At 40.7% G+C, this 18,866-nt stretch overlaps 1 protein-coding gene across 5 annotated transcripts in view; it reads right to left on the reverse strand.

The window, feature by feature from the left end:
• Nucleotides 1-18,866, reverse strand: part of chd9 (chromodomain helicase DNA binding protein 9) — a 73,904-nt gene that overhangs the window by 44,351 nt on the left and 10,687 nt on the right. The window contains exon 1 of one of the 5 annotated variants that reach the window (XM_085363648.1): nucleotides 17,508-18,333. The exons of 2 other annotated variants lie outside the window; for them this stretch is intronic. Coding sequence is in view for 1 of the 3 variants with exons in the window: in XM_085363574.1 (XP_085219700.1) it covers nucleotides 1,089-1,118 (30 nt within the window). In the remaining 2 variants the exon portion in view is untranslated. Of the gene's footprint in view, nucleotides 1-1,088; nucleotides 1,269-17,503; nucleotides 18,334-18,866 lie in introns of those variants that run through there. 2 more of the 5 variants (XM_085363727.1, XM_085363574.1) reach the window with 2 other exon arrangements.

Consider the following 18,866-nt stretch of genomic DNA (forward strand, 5'->3'; position numbering starts at 1 on the left):
ATGCCTACATGGCCCAGGCGCGGCTGGTTGCTTTTTTTCCACACTGCTAGCTAAATAAAGAGAATTAGCTTGAACCTCACTGACAAAGTGGGGGAGGGAACTGAATAACTAGCAATTCATTTGGAAGAAGTAGGGAGAAAAAAATACACACATACACACAAAAGCTGCATTATGATTTTCACGTGTGCCACGCCGCTGAGGCTATTAGGAGGAAATTTACCAGATCATGCTGGAATGTTCTCATTTAAGTTATTGGTGAAAAGAAAGAAAATAGAGAGAGAGAGAGAGAGAGAGAGAGAGAGAGAGAGAGAGAGAGAGAGAGAGAGAGAGAGAGAGAGAGAGAGAGAGAGAGAGAGAGAGAGGGAGGAGTAGAAAGTAATGTTTAAGAGCGGAAGAACATGAACGCACATGAAAGAGGTAGGAAAGAGGAAGACTAAATATGAAAACAGGTTTCTATCAGAAAGGCAGCGCAAGGGAGAGAGAGAGAAAAGATAAAATGCACCAAAAGTGAGAGCACTGCAGCTGTGTAATACATCTATAAATAACTGAAATTACAGCCTGCCAGCACTGCAGTGATTTCAATCTCTCTAGCAGCACGCAGTCCCATGAAAACGGCAGGGACTATTACAGCTAATGAAAAGGTAGAGTAAGCTCCATTTGGGCCGGACACCTTTCCCTCGCTCCCACCCTCTCATTTCCACATGTAGTGAGGTCTCTGGTGACTGACAGGCTCAACTCAGAGGGCACAAACACATGCGCGCACACGCACACACACACACACACACACACACACACCATACACTGTACATAAACTACAGAACAGGGCAGCAGAATTCAACTGAGAATGAAAAGTGATGTATGATTGGACAGTGGGGATGGGGAAAATACTGTACATCCAGTAAACCATGCTAAGGTCCAGCACAGCAAAGCAAATGAATATAGAGGGAAAGGGGAAAAAAGCAGCAATGAGTTCAAGATGGCGGCAGTGCAGCATGAGCCAGTAGCAGAGGAGGTTGTTCAGTTCCTGCCGGCCCCTCCTCCTCCCCCTTGTCCCTCCTCCCTCCCAGCTCTCAGCACAGCTCACTTACCCTTCCTCTTGGCCTCTTCACTGTAGACATGGTGTTTTTTTTCCCTTCCTCTTTCCTCCCCCTCTCCAACCGGCTAACAAAAGCCTTGCCCTTTCGCTGGGTTTCTTCTCTCTCCGTTGCTCACTCACACTTTCTGTTACAAACACACTCACTCTCTCCTTTTCGTTTGTCTCTCACTCTTCCTTGAGCCGTGTGTCCCCCCCTCCCCTCCCTCACTCCTCGTTTGCCTCCCCTCCTCCTTCCCGGTCAGCTCTTCTCCTCGGGCAGTGCAAGAGCGCCGGATCTGTTCGTCTCCTCCTCCCCCAGCAGGCAGGGCTCAAGAGGAGCGCATGGGAGCTCACTCTCTCTCCTCTCTCTCTCCCACTCGCTCTTTCTCTCTCACCCTCGCCTGTCTCTTCACAGGGTGATGGGGGAGCAGCGCTGTTGGCGGTAGAGGAGGTGCGTGGCAGTCCAGGAAGCTCTCATTCTGCTGCTGTGTGCTGCTTTACTGTCGTCCGGCTTCACCCAAGTCTCCCTCACTCACTCTGTGTGTGTGTGTGTGTCAGAGTTGCCTTCCTCTCTCCTCCCCTCTCATTGATTCCTCTTTTTGCCTGCCTTTCGTGAGTGCACTCAGTGCCTCTCTGAGCCTTCACCCTCTTGTTTCTTGTTCTTTCTTGCTCTTCCCGCTTAGTCGTTTCTCTTTTTGTGCCTCTCCTCGTCTTCTTCACCAGCTGGGATAAGGTAGGTTACTCCTTTTATTACACACAAAAGCCTTTTTTGTGTTATCTTGCTCGCTTGTTTGGCTGATTGTTTTTTCCTCCTTTCTCCCCCACTTATCTTTTTCCTTGTTCTCCCTCGCTGCCCTCCCCTCTCCTTGGCTCGGGCGTGTGTGGCGAGCTCGAGACTCTGGCAGGCAGAGCGACGGAAAATGAAAGCACAAAGCAGCAAAATGCATCAGCATGAATATTAGAGATGTCGTTAAAACCCAGACTCGTTTTTCTCTCCCTCTCTCTCTCTCTCTCTCTTACTCACTCTCTCTCTCTCTCTCTTTGTAAGGAAGTAGGCCAGCAGATGGTGCTAGCAGTTATTACATTAACTTTCACAACTTAACCCCCAAAGTACTGGATTTCTCCCACGCCACAGATTGTCAACATCGTAGCTTTTCACTTCCTCATATTGGTTACTGATAGTGATATGTTGATTTATAAATAGAACAGCAGATTCCAAGAGAGACAGAAGAACAAACAGAAAAACAAATTTCCAAAGGCTAAAAATAAATTTCTCATACAAACAGAGTATAACAGATTTCAACTTCCTAATTAAATTGGCACACACAGCCTACACTGTCTCCAGCGGTGAATTCAAACACTTTTACCGGGTCAAAGCCAGGTCACCCTGCTACGAGTCTTGGGGGAGGGGTGACCAAGAGTGGAAGCTGGGATGTGTCCAAGACATGGAGCTCTTCCTGTGAACCACAAACTCTTTGAGCTAGAAGGCCTTTCAGGGAACTCCTGACAGCACAATGTAGGGTCCATGTGCACAGCCTGGCACATGGTATTGGGAATTATTTAGACACAGGCTGGCTTGACGCCAGGTACAATACCCCCCAACGACTGGGTTAGGCCTAAGCTACTGACGGACGCCATCAGCTGTTTTTAGTCTGTGTTTACTGTGCAAAACAAGGTAAACCAATATCCTTCCCACACAACACAAAGTCAATTTCAAATGCAGCTGCACACAACACAGTTTGTTGTCTGTCCAGTTCAATTCAAGGAAGGACACACTTTTCATGCCGTTTCTAAAAAAGAAGTTATTCTAATGGCCAAATCTAAGACACCAAGAAACTAAAGGACTAAATGGTTGCATTCATGGGATGAATAATTACCACAATTCAAAACACGAACAGCTTTTGAAACACATGCCATCTGACCGGTCAGGGTGACACAAGCTGCATGGCGGTTGTGAAGACATTAGTAAATAAAACGCAGAGTAAGACATTATCCTAGGAAGCAAGGAGTCAGACTTCCAGGCAGGAACACATCCCATATAGTGTTACTTTATATATAACTTATTATATTATTAAATGCCGATCCTCCTCACATGGGTTGTGAGTTTATGGTGTGAAATGTGTGGGGTAGTGTGTTGAGGTTACAATACAATATGGCTTTACACTCCATGTTGTACACATATTCTAACAGCCTTATTCAAAATCTGTATGTGTGTAAATGGGGGTGTTGTTATAGCAGTGGCTTTAGAAATTCTCACACCATCTCCCTCTGGTTTGCTCTTAAAGCTCTATATTGTCTTTTCTACAGAGATCACAGCCATGTGTGCACAGCAATATTCCTTTCTAAGTGTTTTCAGCAGCGTGCCTTGTATCAACCTGCCAAGTCAGGCCTTGGAGTTTGGACTTTAAAGCAGACCACATGCTTGCTGCGAGCAGAGCAACAGCATTATCTCCAAGCGAAACAAATCTATTGTCAGATAATGTCCACCAGGCTACACTCCCCAAGGATGACTCGACAACACACACACTCACACTCACATTGTAATGAGTTCACAGTCACATATTGCATAGTCATATATTCAATCCACCCTAGACAAACATAAACATAACTAAAAATACAGTCTCCTCACAGTCCTCATTAAACTGCAACAGTGAAAAAATAAAGAAACTTTGTCATTCATTACTTTAACTGCCACAGGTTTACACAAGTATGCAATTTTGTACATCCCACAATGGTTTATCTTCAGGAAAAAAAACATCAAGTATTTGAAGAATAAAATAACCTGGTACAAGCCTCCAGAGAGTCGGAATAATGCCTCATTTAAAACCAGATTCAGTAACTATGTTGCTTTTAATGAAACATTTTTGCTCCATGGTAAATGTTTTTTCTACCCGGACTAGATTTTAAAAAATGAAGGGGAAAAAAAAAAGTATAGCAGTCAACAACGTACACATGCTTCAACGGTCACATGGCATGAAGCCACAGCTCCTTGGCAACTAGACAGTTAATATGCAAACAAGCCTGGCAGCTCTGTACAAGGGGAGTGGCTTCGTTTTAGGACAGATGAGGGAGGGGAAAGGAAGAGGGGAGGGAAGTAGAGAAGGGGAGGGGAGTAGCAGAGCTGGTAAAAGGAAGCGGGTGGAAAAAAAAAATGTGTGTGCGCATAGAGAAGCAGCGTGGCTGCAGAGGCACAGGTGTCTCCATTACTTCCTCATCAAAGGGTCTGTATTAGTGCGCTACTGCTCTCATTTCTTGCCTGAACCACCATGAGAGTCTCCACCAACTCACCATTAAGAAAATGGAGAGCTCAGAGCTAGCAATGCACTGGCTGTAAATGACAAGATGGCTAGCACCCACGAGGCTCTAGAGCCAAAAGCCAGCTGTTACTCTCATATCCCAAAAATTAATTCCTTATCCAGCTCAAATGCAATGACACCAAGTGTCAGTGACAACACTGTGCGGGATGAAAAAAAGGCTGCACTGGAATAGACAATGCACACACTTCACATTTTTAAATGTTATTTAAGAATTAAATTTGAAAAGGTGATTGATAAAACACTACTTCTTTCATATAATGAGGTTTTCACTGGTGAATAAGTTTACTGCCATGTTCTCAAGCTAAAAATAAAATACACACAAAATCAAGGACAGCTATTCTGTAGCGGAGACTTAACTGTGTGATTTTGTTTTGTCTTCAGTGACCAATGCTAGATCCAATCTATCCTTGCCATGATTCTGAATTAGACATGCTATGATGAAAATGGATGGTGTCCTGTTTAACCATTTTTCTTTTTAGCCAAAAAAAGAAAGAAAGTTTAAACAGGCCTCAACAATATAATGATTTATGCATTTCTTGGAAAACAAAGCCAGCCTTCAAAATTTAATGAGAATCAATTCACAATATTCTATTATATCTATCTACTATTTTCATTTCATTTTGTAGCACAGAAGTAGATAGTCCACTTAAGTTGCAAGTGAATGAACACATAAAATCACCTGTAGTGAATTCACCAAATAGTTACCTGCCTTCTTGTGCTAAACGTATGGTCCTGTGATTTGTCCACGTACACTTGCAAACGTACACTTGTGCAGTCCTCCAAAATCCCAACTGCTCATTGCTGGATATGGATGACATGCATTGCATTTAACAGAACAAGTAAGGGAGTGATAGTGGCATTTAACCGGAATGGAAAAAGCACCCCCCAATAAAACTCCAAAGTTAAAGAAATAAAAGTATGAAAGTAGAAACCTAGTTGCAGTGGATTCATTTTGTTGCTTTAAAACACTGTTTCATTTCAGCTCGTTGTATGTTTATAACTTCGCTTTTCTCCGTGGCTGGCTGATGGACCAACAATAGCACAAGCAAGAGTAGCCCACAGACCGGTTTTACCACATACTTCTGATACTGCCCCTATCTAATGATTTCTACAGGTAGATGGGCAGTTTGTAGCTGCCCATAGACATCTAACACACTGCCAATGCACTACAATCCCATGTGCACAATGAAACATGACATGGACCTTTTAACTAGGGAGCTCACAGAGTAAAGACCACTTGATGACTGCTTGAGCTGAACCTGTTATTTGTGTTCTTACCTCCACCTCAGTCTGGAAAAATTCTGGATGACCATGACTGTTTAATTTCAGCCAGGTTGTATGTTTTGAAAGGAGATGGGCAGGTTATTCATTCACCTTCCAAACAGGTGTTCTAGTTTAGAATAACAGAAATTGTTTTGCAAATATTTAAACTTAAAAAACAAACAAAAACAAAACATTGATACCAATGAAAGAGGTTTTGGCTTTCTCCAAAAGAAAAAACAAAACAAACAAACACCAGAACTGCTATTTTTCACAAGGACCTTCTAAGCTGGGTTTAATATACTTAAGATCAAAATGTATTTTTCTTTTTCATATGGTGAAATTTAAGAGGGAAATTGAGAGACCTCACTTAAGTCGCTGCCTGAACTATGTGCCAGTTGTTCTTATATTCTGAGTCACTCCCTAAACAGTTAAACCAGGAAGAAGCCAGCTTTGAATATTTTTAATAAACTTTAAATTAGACATAGCGTTTCTCTGTCTTCTGCAAGTGTGAAATGTGTTAAACCATCAAAATGCTTGTAATGTAGGTGTTTTTAAAAAGGTGATGCTGCAGCTAGAAATAACAATTGGTCACATGGGAGTTGTTCAGGCCACTTTCATCTTACTATTAGTTCAAAACATTTAGTATAATACAGATAATTATAATGCTGCATCCACTGGGTTAACCATTCAATAAACCCAACACACCCAAAAGAAGTGAATGAGCATGAAAACTGTACTAGCCTAAGGAGAAACAACACTGTCAGCACACTATGCATTGTGTGTGCACATGTATGCATCTGTGAAGATAATTATAGATAACGTGCAAGTAAACCAGGATCTCAAAGCCGAAAAGGACGTTTTCTTTCCTCCATCCTTTAACAAACAAACAGACTGCATGATCTTTACATCAGGGTTATTTCAGTACAAATACAACACTAAATGTACTGGATACAGTTAACTAACTAATAGGTCCAGCAAATTGAAGGACAGGCTTTATAAATGTAATCATGCTACACTCCTTAGAAGCACAACAACAGATCCAACAGGCTTTCATAAAGAAAGACCATATATCCTTGTGTTTGTGCAATGCACTATTTGACTTCTTCCTTTATTTAAACAAGTTTAGCGCTGAAAGACATTCTTAATTCCAACAAAAAGCCTTTTGGGCGCAGATGGGATATAGGTATAGTATGCTGGACGTAATCATCTAGCTATGTCAGTTTTAAACACTAGGGGGTGACTGTGAGGAGACAAAGCAGGAATGTGAGGTATAGAGAAAAGATGTCTACAGCCACCTTATGTGATTCACATCCAAGTATGAGTCCAGAGTAAATGTCAGGCCTTTGTCTAAATTCCACTAATAAAGCAAAAGAGAAAAAAAAGAGGAAATTGATTTTACATTAAACAGTATTGTTTTTAACTCCTGAAGTACTATCACAAATGGGTAAATATTTGAAACTGTTTCTCTCTTTGACTTACTACCCACTTAACCAAATAAAACGGAAGCACTGTCTGCCCCGCAGCAGTGTTTCTAAAGTTACTAATTAAACTAAAGCCATGTGAATAGCAATAACGTCTTTCATTATGCTGATGACTAGATTTAAAATCATATTTTGTTAATTAACATACTGAGTTTTGTGTTTGCTTTGCTTATGATGCTAATTTTCCCAGTGAGTGAACATTTTTAAAAAAATTAACAGCCATGACGTGGGTTTGGGACTTGGTCAGAATACATAGTATGGTCTAGTCTGGGCTCTTTGACAACCAGGGCCAATGACTGAGAAGAGAGAGAGAGCAATTCTAAGTAGGACATTTGCCCCTCTTGCATCTTTAAGTGTCAGCTCAGAGGGCAGACACTCAGTGAGATTTAAGATGATATTTCAAGGACTAGCACTGCTTGCATGCACGAATGAGTAGGAGTCAAAATGAAAGCAAGAGACCATCCATCCAGAGAGGGACAACTCTCACAATTAGTAGCTGACAAACACACTTTACATACCAGCAGTGCAACTAAGGAGCCTCACTTCTGAGTACTGGTTAATATAATTAGTATACTTTATTCTTGACATTCAAAACAAATCTGTGTATGTCTTATCGCACATAAACACCCCCACACACTCGGTCTTATCTTTGTGGAAGTGCTATCTATTTGTATATCACTTTCAAACAGAGGAGAGGACCCTATCCTAGACAGAATATAAAACACAAAGTCAATGTGACAACACCAGTTAGTGAAGTCCTGTCATGAAGAGTCAGTTTTGACTATTGCCATCTTGTTGCTTTGAAACTGGACTTTTCAAGCAAGAAGTGTAACTGACTAAGAAATTGACGGACGGTGCATCATAATTTATATGAACTTTCTCAGTCTTGCTACCCCCTATTTATACATCACAGTTTAAGTGTAGGGAGAGTTTGGAAACTCATCTATTCCCTACAAAAATTAGTTTTTATGTCGAATCAAAAAGCTATTTGAGCTACTTGTATTGTAATATTTTTGATTCACATGCATTCTCCCAAATATATTTCTGTAGAGGGTCTACTGTTAGTCTCAAATGCAAGTAAATTCTTATGCTGCCCAAGATAACTAGCATTGCCTCCCTTGCCTCCAATCCACATAAGCCTCTTTACTTCACTTTAATGTGGGAAAAAAAAACCCTACTAACAAGGGATGACATTTTTCAAGGTAAACTCATAACTCTTATTGGTGGTAACTCCATCACTGATCACCACAGCTGGCCAATCAACACTGTTTTCCCCTTCAACTCTGATAAATCCTGAGCTCTGCACTCTTTAAAAACATCTGTAGCCATGGCATTGATTCATCATTGGAACAAAACTAGAGAATGCAGGAGGACCTCTTTGTCTGTTATCTTGATTTAAATTAAAGCTTAATGTAAAAGTCTGTTTGCAGAGATACTCAGTTATTTCCCCCCTACCTCACTGTAGGGGCCTGTTTGCAAATGAAAGACTCCATAGTGTGGTGCCTTTTGAAGAAGGGAGGAGAGACAGACAAGCTATTTAATACTCATAGCAACAGAATGAACGGAACAAGTTAGAACTTTAAGCATAAAGAAAAAAAAGAAGCAGCAGCAAATTCAATGACTTAAGAGTTTTAACTTTGTAGGTGATATCCACAAATGTACGCCCACTAATTACGGTAGGCTCGTTATGATCATTCAACACCATATATGCACAAATGTCTCCTGCTGGTATAGCCTTACATGTCAGGCTGGAATTAGAAAATAAATCCAATTGTGTCTCTTTATTTTGCTAGCAGTCGAGCTAGTTGGATAGCTTTGCTCTGTGTTTGAGCCACACAGTACACAAACATGGAGATTGGACAGTGCCACCTTTGCATGACTTGTCCCTGCACAAGTGGTTTCACTTACTGGCAATCTCACAGGAGGGCAACAAGACCAATTCAGAAGATTGCCCAACCCTACCATATTCATTCAGTGGAGACCTGTCAATCACAATGTAGGCCCACTCTAAAGGATACCCTGCGTTACTGTACTTTTTCACTATCAACTGAAATGATAAAGTAATAAACATAACAATCATAGATCAACTGAGCAGTAGGGTGGTTTCCATTTTCATTTGTAAACTCCTACTTCTACAAATGGACATCCAGATGAGTTACCTGGTCATGAGAAAGAATGCATGTTAAAGGGATCAGTGTGTCTGTACTTTATATTGATTGATTGATTGATTGATCATACTTTATTCATCCCGAGGGAAATGGTAAATGGTTATGGAGTCCATGGTCCATTCTCAGGGCTATGTGCTCATTCTAAAGTCAAATTTCATGGGACTTTGTTCATGCTGGAAGACTCCACTAAGGCAGAAACAATTTAATATGGGGACCAATCTGAATTGCTCTCTTAAAAATTGTGAAATGGGACATTTGCCTTGGTGGAGGATGTGCTTTGAAAGTGCCCTTCTAGAGGTTTTTTGAGTTAGTGTGTGCTGTGGTTGTTCTGAGTAATGATGTGGTGCTCTCTGAATCAGAGATGGCACAGCAGGTCAGACACCAGGCAGTGAAGTGGAACTGAACTGTGCAAAACAAGCAAGCCGGATGATGCCATTCATTAATGGGAACATCGGTGCAAACTGAAGAGTGGAGCTGAGAGGAGGTCCCTTAGGATGCAACAGAGAGAGAGAGAGAGAGCGAGAGAGAGAGCGAGAGAGCGAGAGAGAGAGAGAGAGGGAGGGAGGGAGGATGGGAGGGATGAGGTGGAAGAGAACTCAGCAAAGGGCTTACTGCCAGACCTTTACAGCTCCTTCATTATTGAAGCAGTGCAAAGGCAGAGCAGGGCCAGTGCCTGCGTAAGGAGGAACACACATAGAGGCAACCACATACATTCATGCACAAGAAGCACAGTGCAGGTGTGTAGTTAACCTACAGCCTTCAAGATTTGATGAAGTGAGGACTTTTTTTTCCCCCCCCAGCTTTGATTTCTACCTTCTCCTGTGCACATGGCAGATATCTATGAAACGAAGAGAGCGAGAGTGCAGAGCAGAAGCGTTTTCCCCGCAAAAATGGAAAAAAAAAAGGAAAAGAATTACCTTAGTTGCATCTTAACTTTATATTAAGATAATGACATTTTAACAGTTAAATCCAAATTATAGATCATTTTTATGACATGTCTCATAAGCTGCAACATAAAACTGAGATGTTGTTTTTTTTTTTTCCAAACTAATATGCAATCTGAGCTAAAGGTAAAGAAGGTAAAAGAGCATGGTGAGGTCTAACAAGATCGGGTCGTCACCCCCAAGCCAACTGAGGCATAACGTAATTCACACCTCATCAGGGGTTCCCTGTTGACTAATTTACTAGTCAATTAAACATGAAAGAAAAAATACACTCAAATTGAGAACAATCAAAAAGGAGTGGAAACTGTATCCAAACAAATGTGGTTACACACTGCTCCTGTCGAGTTGCTACGTGCCAATTTACTCATTTTTTTGGTCAAACTACTGCAGTCATCTGCCTTACTTTACCCCTTACTAGTGGTAGCTGGGTGTGTTACATCTTTGAAATGAACCTTATGTGTAAGTTCAATAAGGAAGATGTGTAATCACACATCTGTGTACTACCCGAATGTTTGGAGGCTAGACAGTGCTTTTCATTACTTCCACTTTCCCAAGTTATCAAGCTCACTGCTGACATCACTGGTCTGGACCAATCATCTTTCGGCCCACCATCTTCAAGCCAATCGGCCTCCACTTTGTGCACTTTCACTCAGTGCTCATCAGGCATTCTCCCTCAAATTCAAATTTTATTTGTGTCACACACACACACACACACACACACACACACACACACAACCATACACAGTATGACATGAGGTGAAATGCTTATAGCTGTGCAATGCCCGACCATTAAATGACAGTAGGTTTACAGTAAGATATACAATGAAATAGGGCTGCACGATTAATCGTTAGAAAATCGCGATCTCGATTCATACTTATGTGCGATCTCATTTCCAAATGACAACGATTTAAAAAAAAAAAAAAAAAAAAGACGACGACGACGATTGTACCGCATTTTGATCCGGGACGTACTCTGCATGAAAACAAGCGCTCACTCTTCTTGCTCAACAAATGACAAGGGCGGAGCCTTATACCACGTGATACAGAAGCTGTGCCATGTGATGCTAAAATTAGCAGGGAAAAAACAACGGAGAGCACATCAGGGATGACGAGAAAGTAGGGCTGCTCAATTAATCGAATTTTAATCACGATTACGATCTGGGCTTTCAACGATCATTAAAAATGACTGAGCCGATTATTAGCCCCTCCCTCATTTATCCGCGACACCTTAAAGGCCGGTCCGTGAAAATATTGTCGGGCATAAACCAGTCCGTGGCGCAAAAAAGGTTGGAGACCGCTGATTAAGAGGACCCGAGGGAAGCTCAGAAAGCTAAGCAGAAGTTATTTGAAGAGGAGACTGACTGCTGTTGGTTGAAAAGAGAGGTTAAAAAAAAAAACTTCAGTGGTGTTGCACACTATTTGATATTATTTTTTAAAGTCATTGTTAACCCTTTAAATCCGGTCAGAGCAGCATGCTCCGTTTTGTGTAACTATTTTTAAATCCCTGTAGAACCTGAACCGTGTAAGCTAGCGCAATAATTTGTTTTGCATATGAAACCGGAGGAGTTGTACTTACATCTTATGCCATCAGCTTGTCCTCGGTCACGGTTTCCTTCCACATAAAGCTTTGCAAATATTGCATAAAAAGCGCTTGCAGGAACAAAAACATAATATTCCAGAAACACGCTTTGCCGATCCGATCAGCTGTTCATAACACTTCCCAGAAAAAGTCGTCAGTGCAAACTATCACATGTCCACCATTTCCTGGCCGAAACAGGAAGTGATGTCATTTTCGCGGAAATGTAGTTTTTTTACTTGTAGGCCTTAAAAACCTATACTGGTCATGTTTGACTTTTCTGAATAGTTTCTGGGATGCTTAGAACTCAAATTGCACTGCTGGAAATAGTTTGTTTTGATGCACCTGCTGTTTTCTTTGCAAATTTGCATCATAGGATTGTTTTTTTGTTTTTCCTGCAGTATATAAAAATTGCTGTATCTCCAAAATAAAACTATGAAGACACTCAAAATAAATTTCCTGTTGTTGTAAACTATTTTTTGCAACTTTTTTGTATTTAAAGTTTTGAGGGATAAACCTCTTAAATTTCTCCAAGTAGAAATATATGTAAAAAAACAAAAACGATTTTCAATTTTCTTGTAGTTTATTGCACTTTTTTGCAATTAATGTAGTTACTATGGACTTAATGCATACATATTATTAAAATATGGGCTATAACAGTTGTATAGCAACTTGAAATGCTCCCACAAATGGCACTACAACATGTAAAAAAATAATATAAGCTCTGGTGGACTTGGTTCTATAGTAGGTCTTAAAGGGTTAAATAAATATCGTCAAATAATCGAGATCTCAATTTCAGTGAAAATAATCGTGATTATCATTTTTGCCATAATCGAGCAGCCCTACGAGAAAGTGACAGGAGAAAATCCGTCCCGGTCAACCACCCAAACATCAATAACGGGAACCTTATACAGCGCTTCCCTATACACGTCGAACTCCCGCAGGCACAAAGAAATTACGGAGGCTATCACTTATCACCTGACCAAAGATATGGCTCCCATCAACACTGTGCAAAACGAGGGATTTAGGAAAATGATCAACACCCTAGACAAACGCTACACAGTGCCGTCCCGCAACTATTTTTCTATTGTTGCACTACCTGCTCTATACACGCAGCATCGAGCAATGGTGGAGACGGAATTTCAAGTAGTACAACATTTTGCGGCAACAACAAAACGTGAGACATTTGTTGTTTTTATGTTTATTTATTGTTTTTATGTTCAGTCTCAACTGATACGAAGTTGATGTGCAGTTAATAAGTGCAATAAATATTTATACTGGAAAAGAAAATCGTGAGAGAATCGTGATCTCAATTCTAAGCCAAAAAATCGTGATTCTCATTTTATGCAAAATCGTGCAGCCCTACAATGAAATATACAAATTTACAGGTTACCTTCGTGTAAACCACCAGCTCCTCATCTCTGCCTCTCTCACATTACCAAGAACTTCATCCAAGCCTCCGTCTTCATCACCACCACCAGCATCTAGACTCCAGGGGGTCTTGCCTAAGTCATCACTAGGAATCTGTACAGCTGTGATGGGCCATTAAACTCTAGTTGCCAAATAGCTTAATTCAATCATGACTCATGTTCAATCCACCCTAATGATCTTTTCTTATTAAACTTAAAGCTAACTGAAGTGAAATCAACAATATATGATTAGTTTAACCAACTAGCATTTCTGGTGCCAACATTTCATCAGTTAGTCAACTAGTCACACATTTCACTAGTCCCTTGTGGGGACTATATTCCTGGCTTTACTTAAATTGACAAATTTGTCCATCTTTTGTACTAGTATGAAATCACCTTAAGTCAAAGACAGACAGCTGTCAGCCACAAATGTCTAGCGGCAGGGACGAGTTATGGCCAGAGAAGAAGCAGCTTCCCTGCTGATACTGTTACAGCTGAACCCCAAAATAAACACAGAAATGCAGGGTTTAAAACACACTTCATTTCATAGTTATTCAGTTTCAAACAGACTGTCAAATTTTCATCAGTAAAGAACAACATTATGAAATGTTTGGCCACAAAATATAAACTAAGGCTCTTCAGGTTTGTTTTCCTGATGCATTATTGAACAAAGTACATGAAACGATAGTTATTTTTGATAAAATTTGTAATTTTAAGACTATTTTTATTTTTTTATTTTTTTTTATTTTTAATCACAAAATAAAATACAAAAGAGTCCAAAATATTTATAACTGAGTCAGAAATACTAAAATGAAGTATAAATATATTAAAACTATAGTTAGGTAAATTACTTGACCAAATATACTGGTACCATCCATGCTCTTATTCAATGGCAACGAAACAAGTTGTATGAATCATATCAACAGTATTTGTACTATATTTTATTTTTACGTTTTTATTCTTTTCCACTATGATCTCAAAATTGTAATGCAGATTTATGGTGTGTGAAAAACTCTGAAGTTATTTTATGCTATTTGCATTTCTTCTACAAATATTCCACATTTAAATGACAAAAAAATAATTTAGCAGTTTTTAAAGGGAGCAAGTTAAAGCAAGTCTTCAATTATGCTTCTGATTTCAGCTTTATTTAAAAAAATAATCTTGGCTATGGTTGAGTTTAATGTTTTCAGAATGTACTTTACAAAAATGTAAATGTATTTTTTAACATACAATATATGCATTAATTTTACTGGTGTGATCAAACTGGGCTATAGACACTACAGTACAGAATAACCCCCTTACCTCACTCTAAGACTGCAGACTTACTTTCCTAATGTACTTAAAAGTAAAGTGGGAGGTACAGCTTCAGCTTCCAGACCCCTCTTCTGTTGAACCAGTTCCCAGGTTGGATTCAGGAGAGAGAGACACCTACTCTACTTTTAAAATTAGGCTTAAAACGTTCCTTTTTGATAAAAGTTAGGGCTGGATCAAATTACTCTCGATCCTCCCTTAGTTACGCTGCAGTAGGTCTAGGCTACTGGGGACTCCAACTGATGCATTGTTTCTTTTTCACTCACTATGTATTTATACACCACTCTGTATTTAATCATTAGTTATTATTAATCTCTGGCTCTCTTTCACAGTGTGTCTCGTCTTGTCTTCCTCCCCTCATCCCAACCAGCCGCAGCATATGGTCGCCCCTGCCTAAGTTCTGCCGGAGGTTTCTTGCTGTTAAAAGGGAGTTTTTCCCTTCCCATTCTCTCCAAAGTGATTGCTTTAAGGGGGTCAAACAATTGTTGGGGTTTTTTGTTTTCTTTGTGTCTAAGGGAATGGGGTTTTGGGGGCTAACAGGAAGAGAGAAACTGCATAGAGCATGCAAGACTACAGCTCTGCTCGGTCCCAACTCTACATAGTTATGCATCACACAAACAGCAGGTGCTGCTCTCTCAAACCCATTATTTTCAGTGGCTTTCACAGTACAACAAAGAATGACTGGACCTTGTGGTAACTTAAAATGGGCCTTGGGGTGTTGATGAAGCAGCTAAGTATGATTAACTCAGTTGCATCCGCACTTTATATAGCGATATAGCATTGTCCACATAACTGTTTGCATTTGTTAAAACAGGCCCAAGAAAAAAATCCTTGTGCCAAAAAAGTCCACCAGAGGATTAAATGACTACAGGCCTGTCGTGCTAACATCTGTGGCTGTGAAGTCCTTTGAAAGACTTGTGTTAAGCCACCAGAAGGACATTGCACTGGAAGTTCACCTAGCTTCCACCTGTCAGTGGATCACCAGACCATTAGCACCAGCCTCATCCAGAGATGTGTTCTCTCCGCTGCTCTTCTCTCTCTAGACAAATGAGTGCACCTCAGGAGAACCATATGTGAAACTCCTATAGTTTATCAAGGACACCACTGTCATTGGTCTGATCCAGAAATATGATGTGTCAGCATACAGACAGGAAGTGGATCCCCGCAATCTGAAGTGGTCCTCACATATAGACTCTGTCTGAAAGAAGGCCCAGCAGATGTTGTACTTCCTGCAGCTACTCAGGAAGTTCAACTTGCCACTGAAGCTGCTGGTCATGTTCTACACTATCATCATCCAATCTGTCCTATGCATGTCAATCACTGTCTGGTTCAGCTCAGCCACAAAGCAGGACAGGGCCAGACTGGAAAGGACAATCATGTCTGCAGAGAGGATCATTGGTGCTGATGTTCCCTCCATCCAGGACCTGTACAGGTCCAGGGCTAGGAGATGGGCAGAAAACAGCGCTACAGGATGTCATTTACTAAAACATTTGCTTTGACCACAGTTTAGGTAAAAAAAAGATCCCCCCCCCCCCCAAAAAAAACAAAAAAACATCTGCAAACGTACAAATAGCAGCTGTTGATATAGCCGGTGTGAAACACCTCCAAACGGCTGGTGTTTGCTAGTTTTGCTGAACAAAAGAGAACAGCTTTGATTGAACTGATGGATTGTGTCATTGTCACCAATATGCGATCCACTTTTTTAAATCAGTATCAGATCAGTATTTGGTTCAAATACTTGACTGGCACATGGCTAATATGGTTAAGTGTGGGGTAACTTACTTAACAGATCTCTGTGCATTTTCCTGTTGTTTCTGGATATTTAAAAAACAAAAATTAAATTGAAGCTTGATGAAATGAAATTTTAATGGCTGTTTTTTGTTTTGTTTTCCTTTGGAAGGCCAGCACCTCTTTGATGGTGACCAACATTTTTTGTCATATGCAAGAAAAACCCTGGCTCCATGTGGATTACATTTTGTAGGTTTGCTGCAGCATGATCAATATAAAAAAAATATACCCAAAAAGACACAAATAAAAGTCAGATTTTCACATTAAAGGCCCAAAATTAAGGTGACTAAAATACTCTTGTCATTTTTTTAACCTTTGCAAAGCCTGTCTGACAACACTGTAGCCTGACTCACAAAACGGGGAGCAATGATTGATTATGACATACCGGTTTCAACAGTCAACCCTCTTCTGCTAAGGTAAACAGTCAACTGAGTAAGTCAAATGTTGTTAAAAAAATGAAAAACAAAAAACACACACACAAGCATAACACACAATAAAAGTCTCCACTTACAACGTCCATGGCAACTATTTAATGACTTCCTACTGACACAAACCTGTTTGCTGAAGTTACAAATCACTAAGCCAACTGCCGTCTCTCGGGACAATACAATTGACATTTAGTGTGTCAAAGTCAAGCTGTGGTGCAAAAACCACAGACTGGAACAGAATGACAGACTTATGCACTTATTCCAGTCTTATTCACTTTAGATAACTTTCCTTAAGTTTTTAGTCATATTAAGGGTTTGCTTTTATCCTCTCAATTTTCTCACTCATTGTATAGGTGTAAACACAAGGACAAAGGGGTCATTACTCCTCTGCGTCTTTTCTTATTTCATCTGCTGCACCCTATACTGAAATAATTTACAAGTGATTTTTAAGATGTCCCCCTTGAACTGAATCTTTTCATACTCAAGAGACACTGTGGTAGTCCAACCGCCCTTTCTGCCAGTCAAAGGTTAGCGTGAGTTCAAGAAGGTTGCGTCACAACCAAAAAGACATTCCAGTCACATACACACACAAAAAAAACCCTTCACATTTTGACCGCTGGGCAAACACTCACCCACCCATCACCCCCAAAAATATTCAAAGCCATTTAATCCCTGGAGAAGGAGGCAAAAGAGAGTAGAAAGGAAAGAAAAGCAGCATAAAAGGGCATACTTTAAATTCAGACCTACTGTGCAGTTGAGGCTGGCAGCGTTCCCACATGCTCCTGACACACTCAATCCAAGTACAACTCCCTCCTCCCTCTCAGTTCTCAGCCCCTCCTCCCACTGAACCCTCCCCTTCCGCTCACAGCAAAGGCCGCCTGACTTCCTGTCTACCTCTGACCCTCAGTTATCCCCCGCCCTCATCTGGCAGGCCTCCAAACAGACAAGACAATCAGAGCGGATGAAGCAGACAGAATGCTTCGTAGAGTGAGCAACCAAGACAGAAAGTGAAAGACAGACAGAAGAAGAAATGCACACATACAAAGCTCTGCGTGTCACACTGGAGCAGGTTATTAGACAAAGTGGAAAGTGTGTGAATAAGACAGGCTATCACCATGTGGGCACAGGTTTCTCCAAGTACAAGTGTGTGTGTGTGGCACATGTCGGTTGTGGGGTGACAAACGGGGTGACGCATGGTGTCATGTTTCAGTACTGATTATGGCATTGCTTGCCCAGTTTGGGTGGCTAGAAGTTACATAAACCCCAGAGAGGTCAGGAAGTACTCAAGCTAGCCTGTCACAGAAACAGCAATCCTTTTTACAAGCATGCATATTCAAAGTTGATGACTGGAAATACAACTCAGAGGAAAAGGCTGGGCAGAGAGGGGAAAGCAGCAATACACCAGCGATATAGAAAGCCAGCGGGGATGTACCTGCTCAGTATCACTGCTGGGGGGCCCCCCAAATGACTACAGCCACCCGGGCAATCAGTGTTCATCAGTCTCACTTCTCTTTTCTATTCAGCATGAAAGCCGTAGCCTCTAGTGTTATGAAAATTACAAACAGTAGAGTGTAGTAGCATGCCAAAGAAAAAATGACAAAGCCATTCATTAACACAACAAAGCTAGCACTCCACACATCCAGGTGCCAAAACAATGACAAATAGGGCCTTATATTTGCCACAACAGAATAAAATGAACTGAAGCTGAAATAACATCACATGGTAAAAACATGACTCCATAAGAAAGAGAGGCTTAATGGCAAAAGTAGTTGTCTTATTTCTTTTTTTATAAACTTGCAGCATCAAAATCCCAGTCCCAATCAAATGTGTAAGACCAAAATATGCAATGTAATGTCATATCGGCCTTATGGACTGTCAGTGAGCTGAGTGCCCAGAAATATTTTGGTTTTGAATGGAAATGGGTCCTCAACACCAAAAGGCAATACATTCAGTATTCAGCCTTTTGTTTGGCAAATATCTGTTTGGCAAATATCTTTCAGTTTGAGTACACTAGGAACAGAAGTTTCAAATAAATGAATTTTCGTTTTTTCCACCCAAATTTAAGCCAGCACACTGGACTGCTCTGAGACGTCTGAAATTAGTCAA

The sequence above is a fragment of the Diplotaxodon limnothrissa genome, linkage group LG1 (genome assembly GCF_057381915.1).
Source record: "Diplotaxodon limnothrissa isolate DT_005_m linkage group LG1, D_limnothrissa_male_GT1.1, whole genome shotgun sequence".
NCBI classification, from domain to species: domain Eukaryota; kingdom Metazoa; phylum Chordata; class Actinopteri; order Cichliformes; family Cichlidae; genus Diplotaxodon; species Diplotaxodon limnothrissa.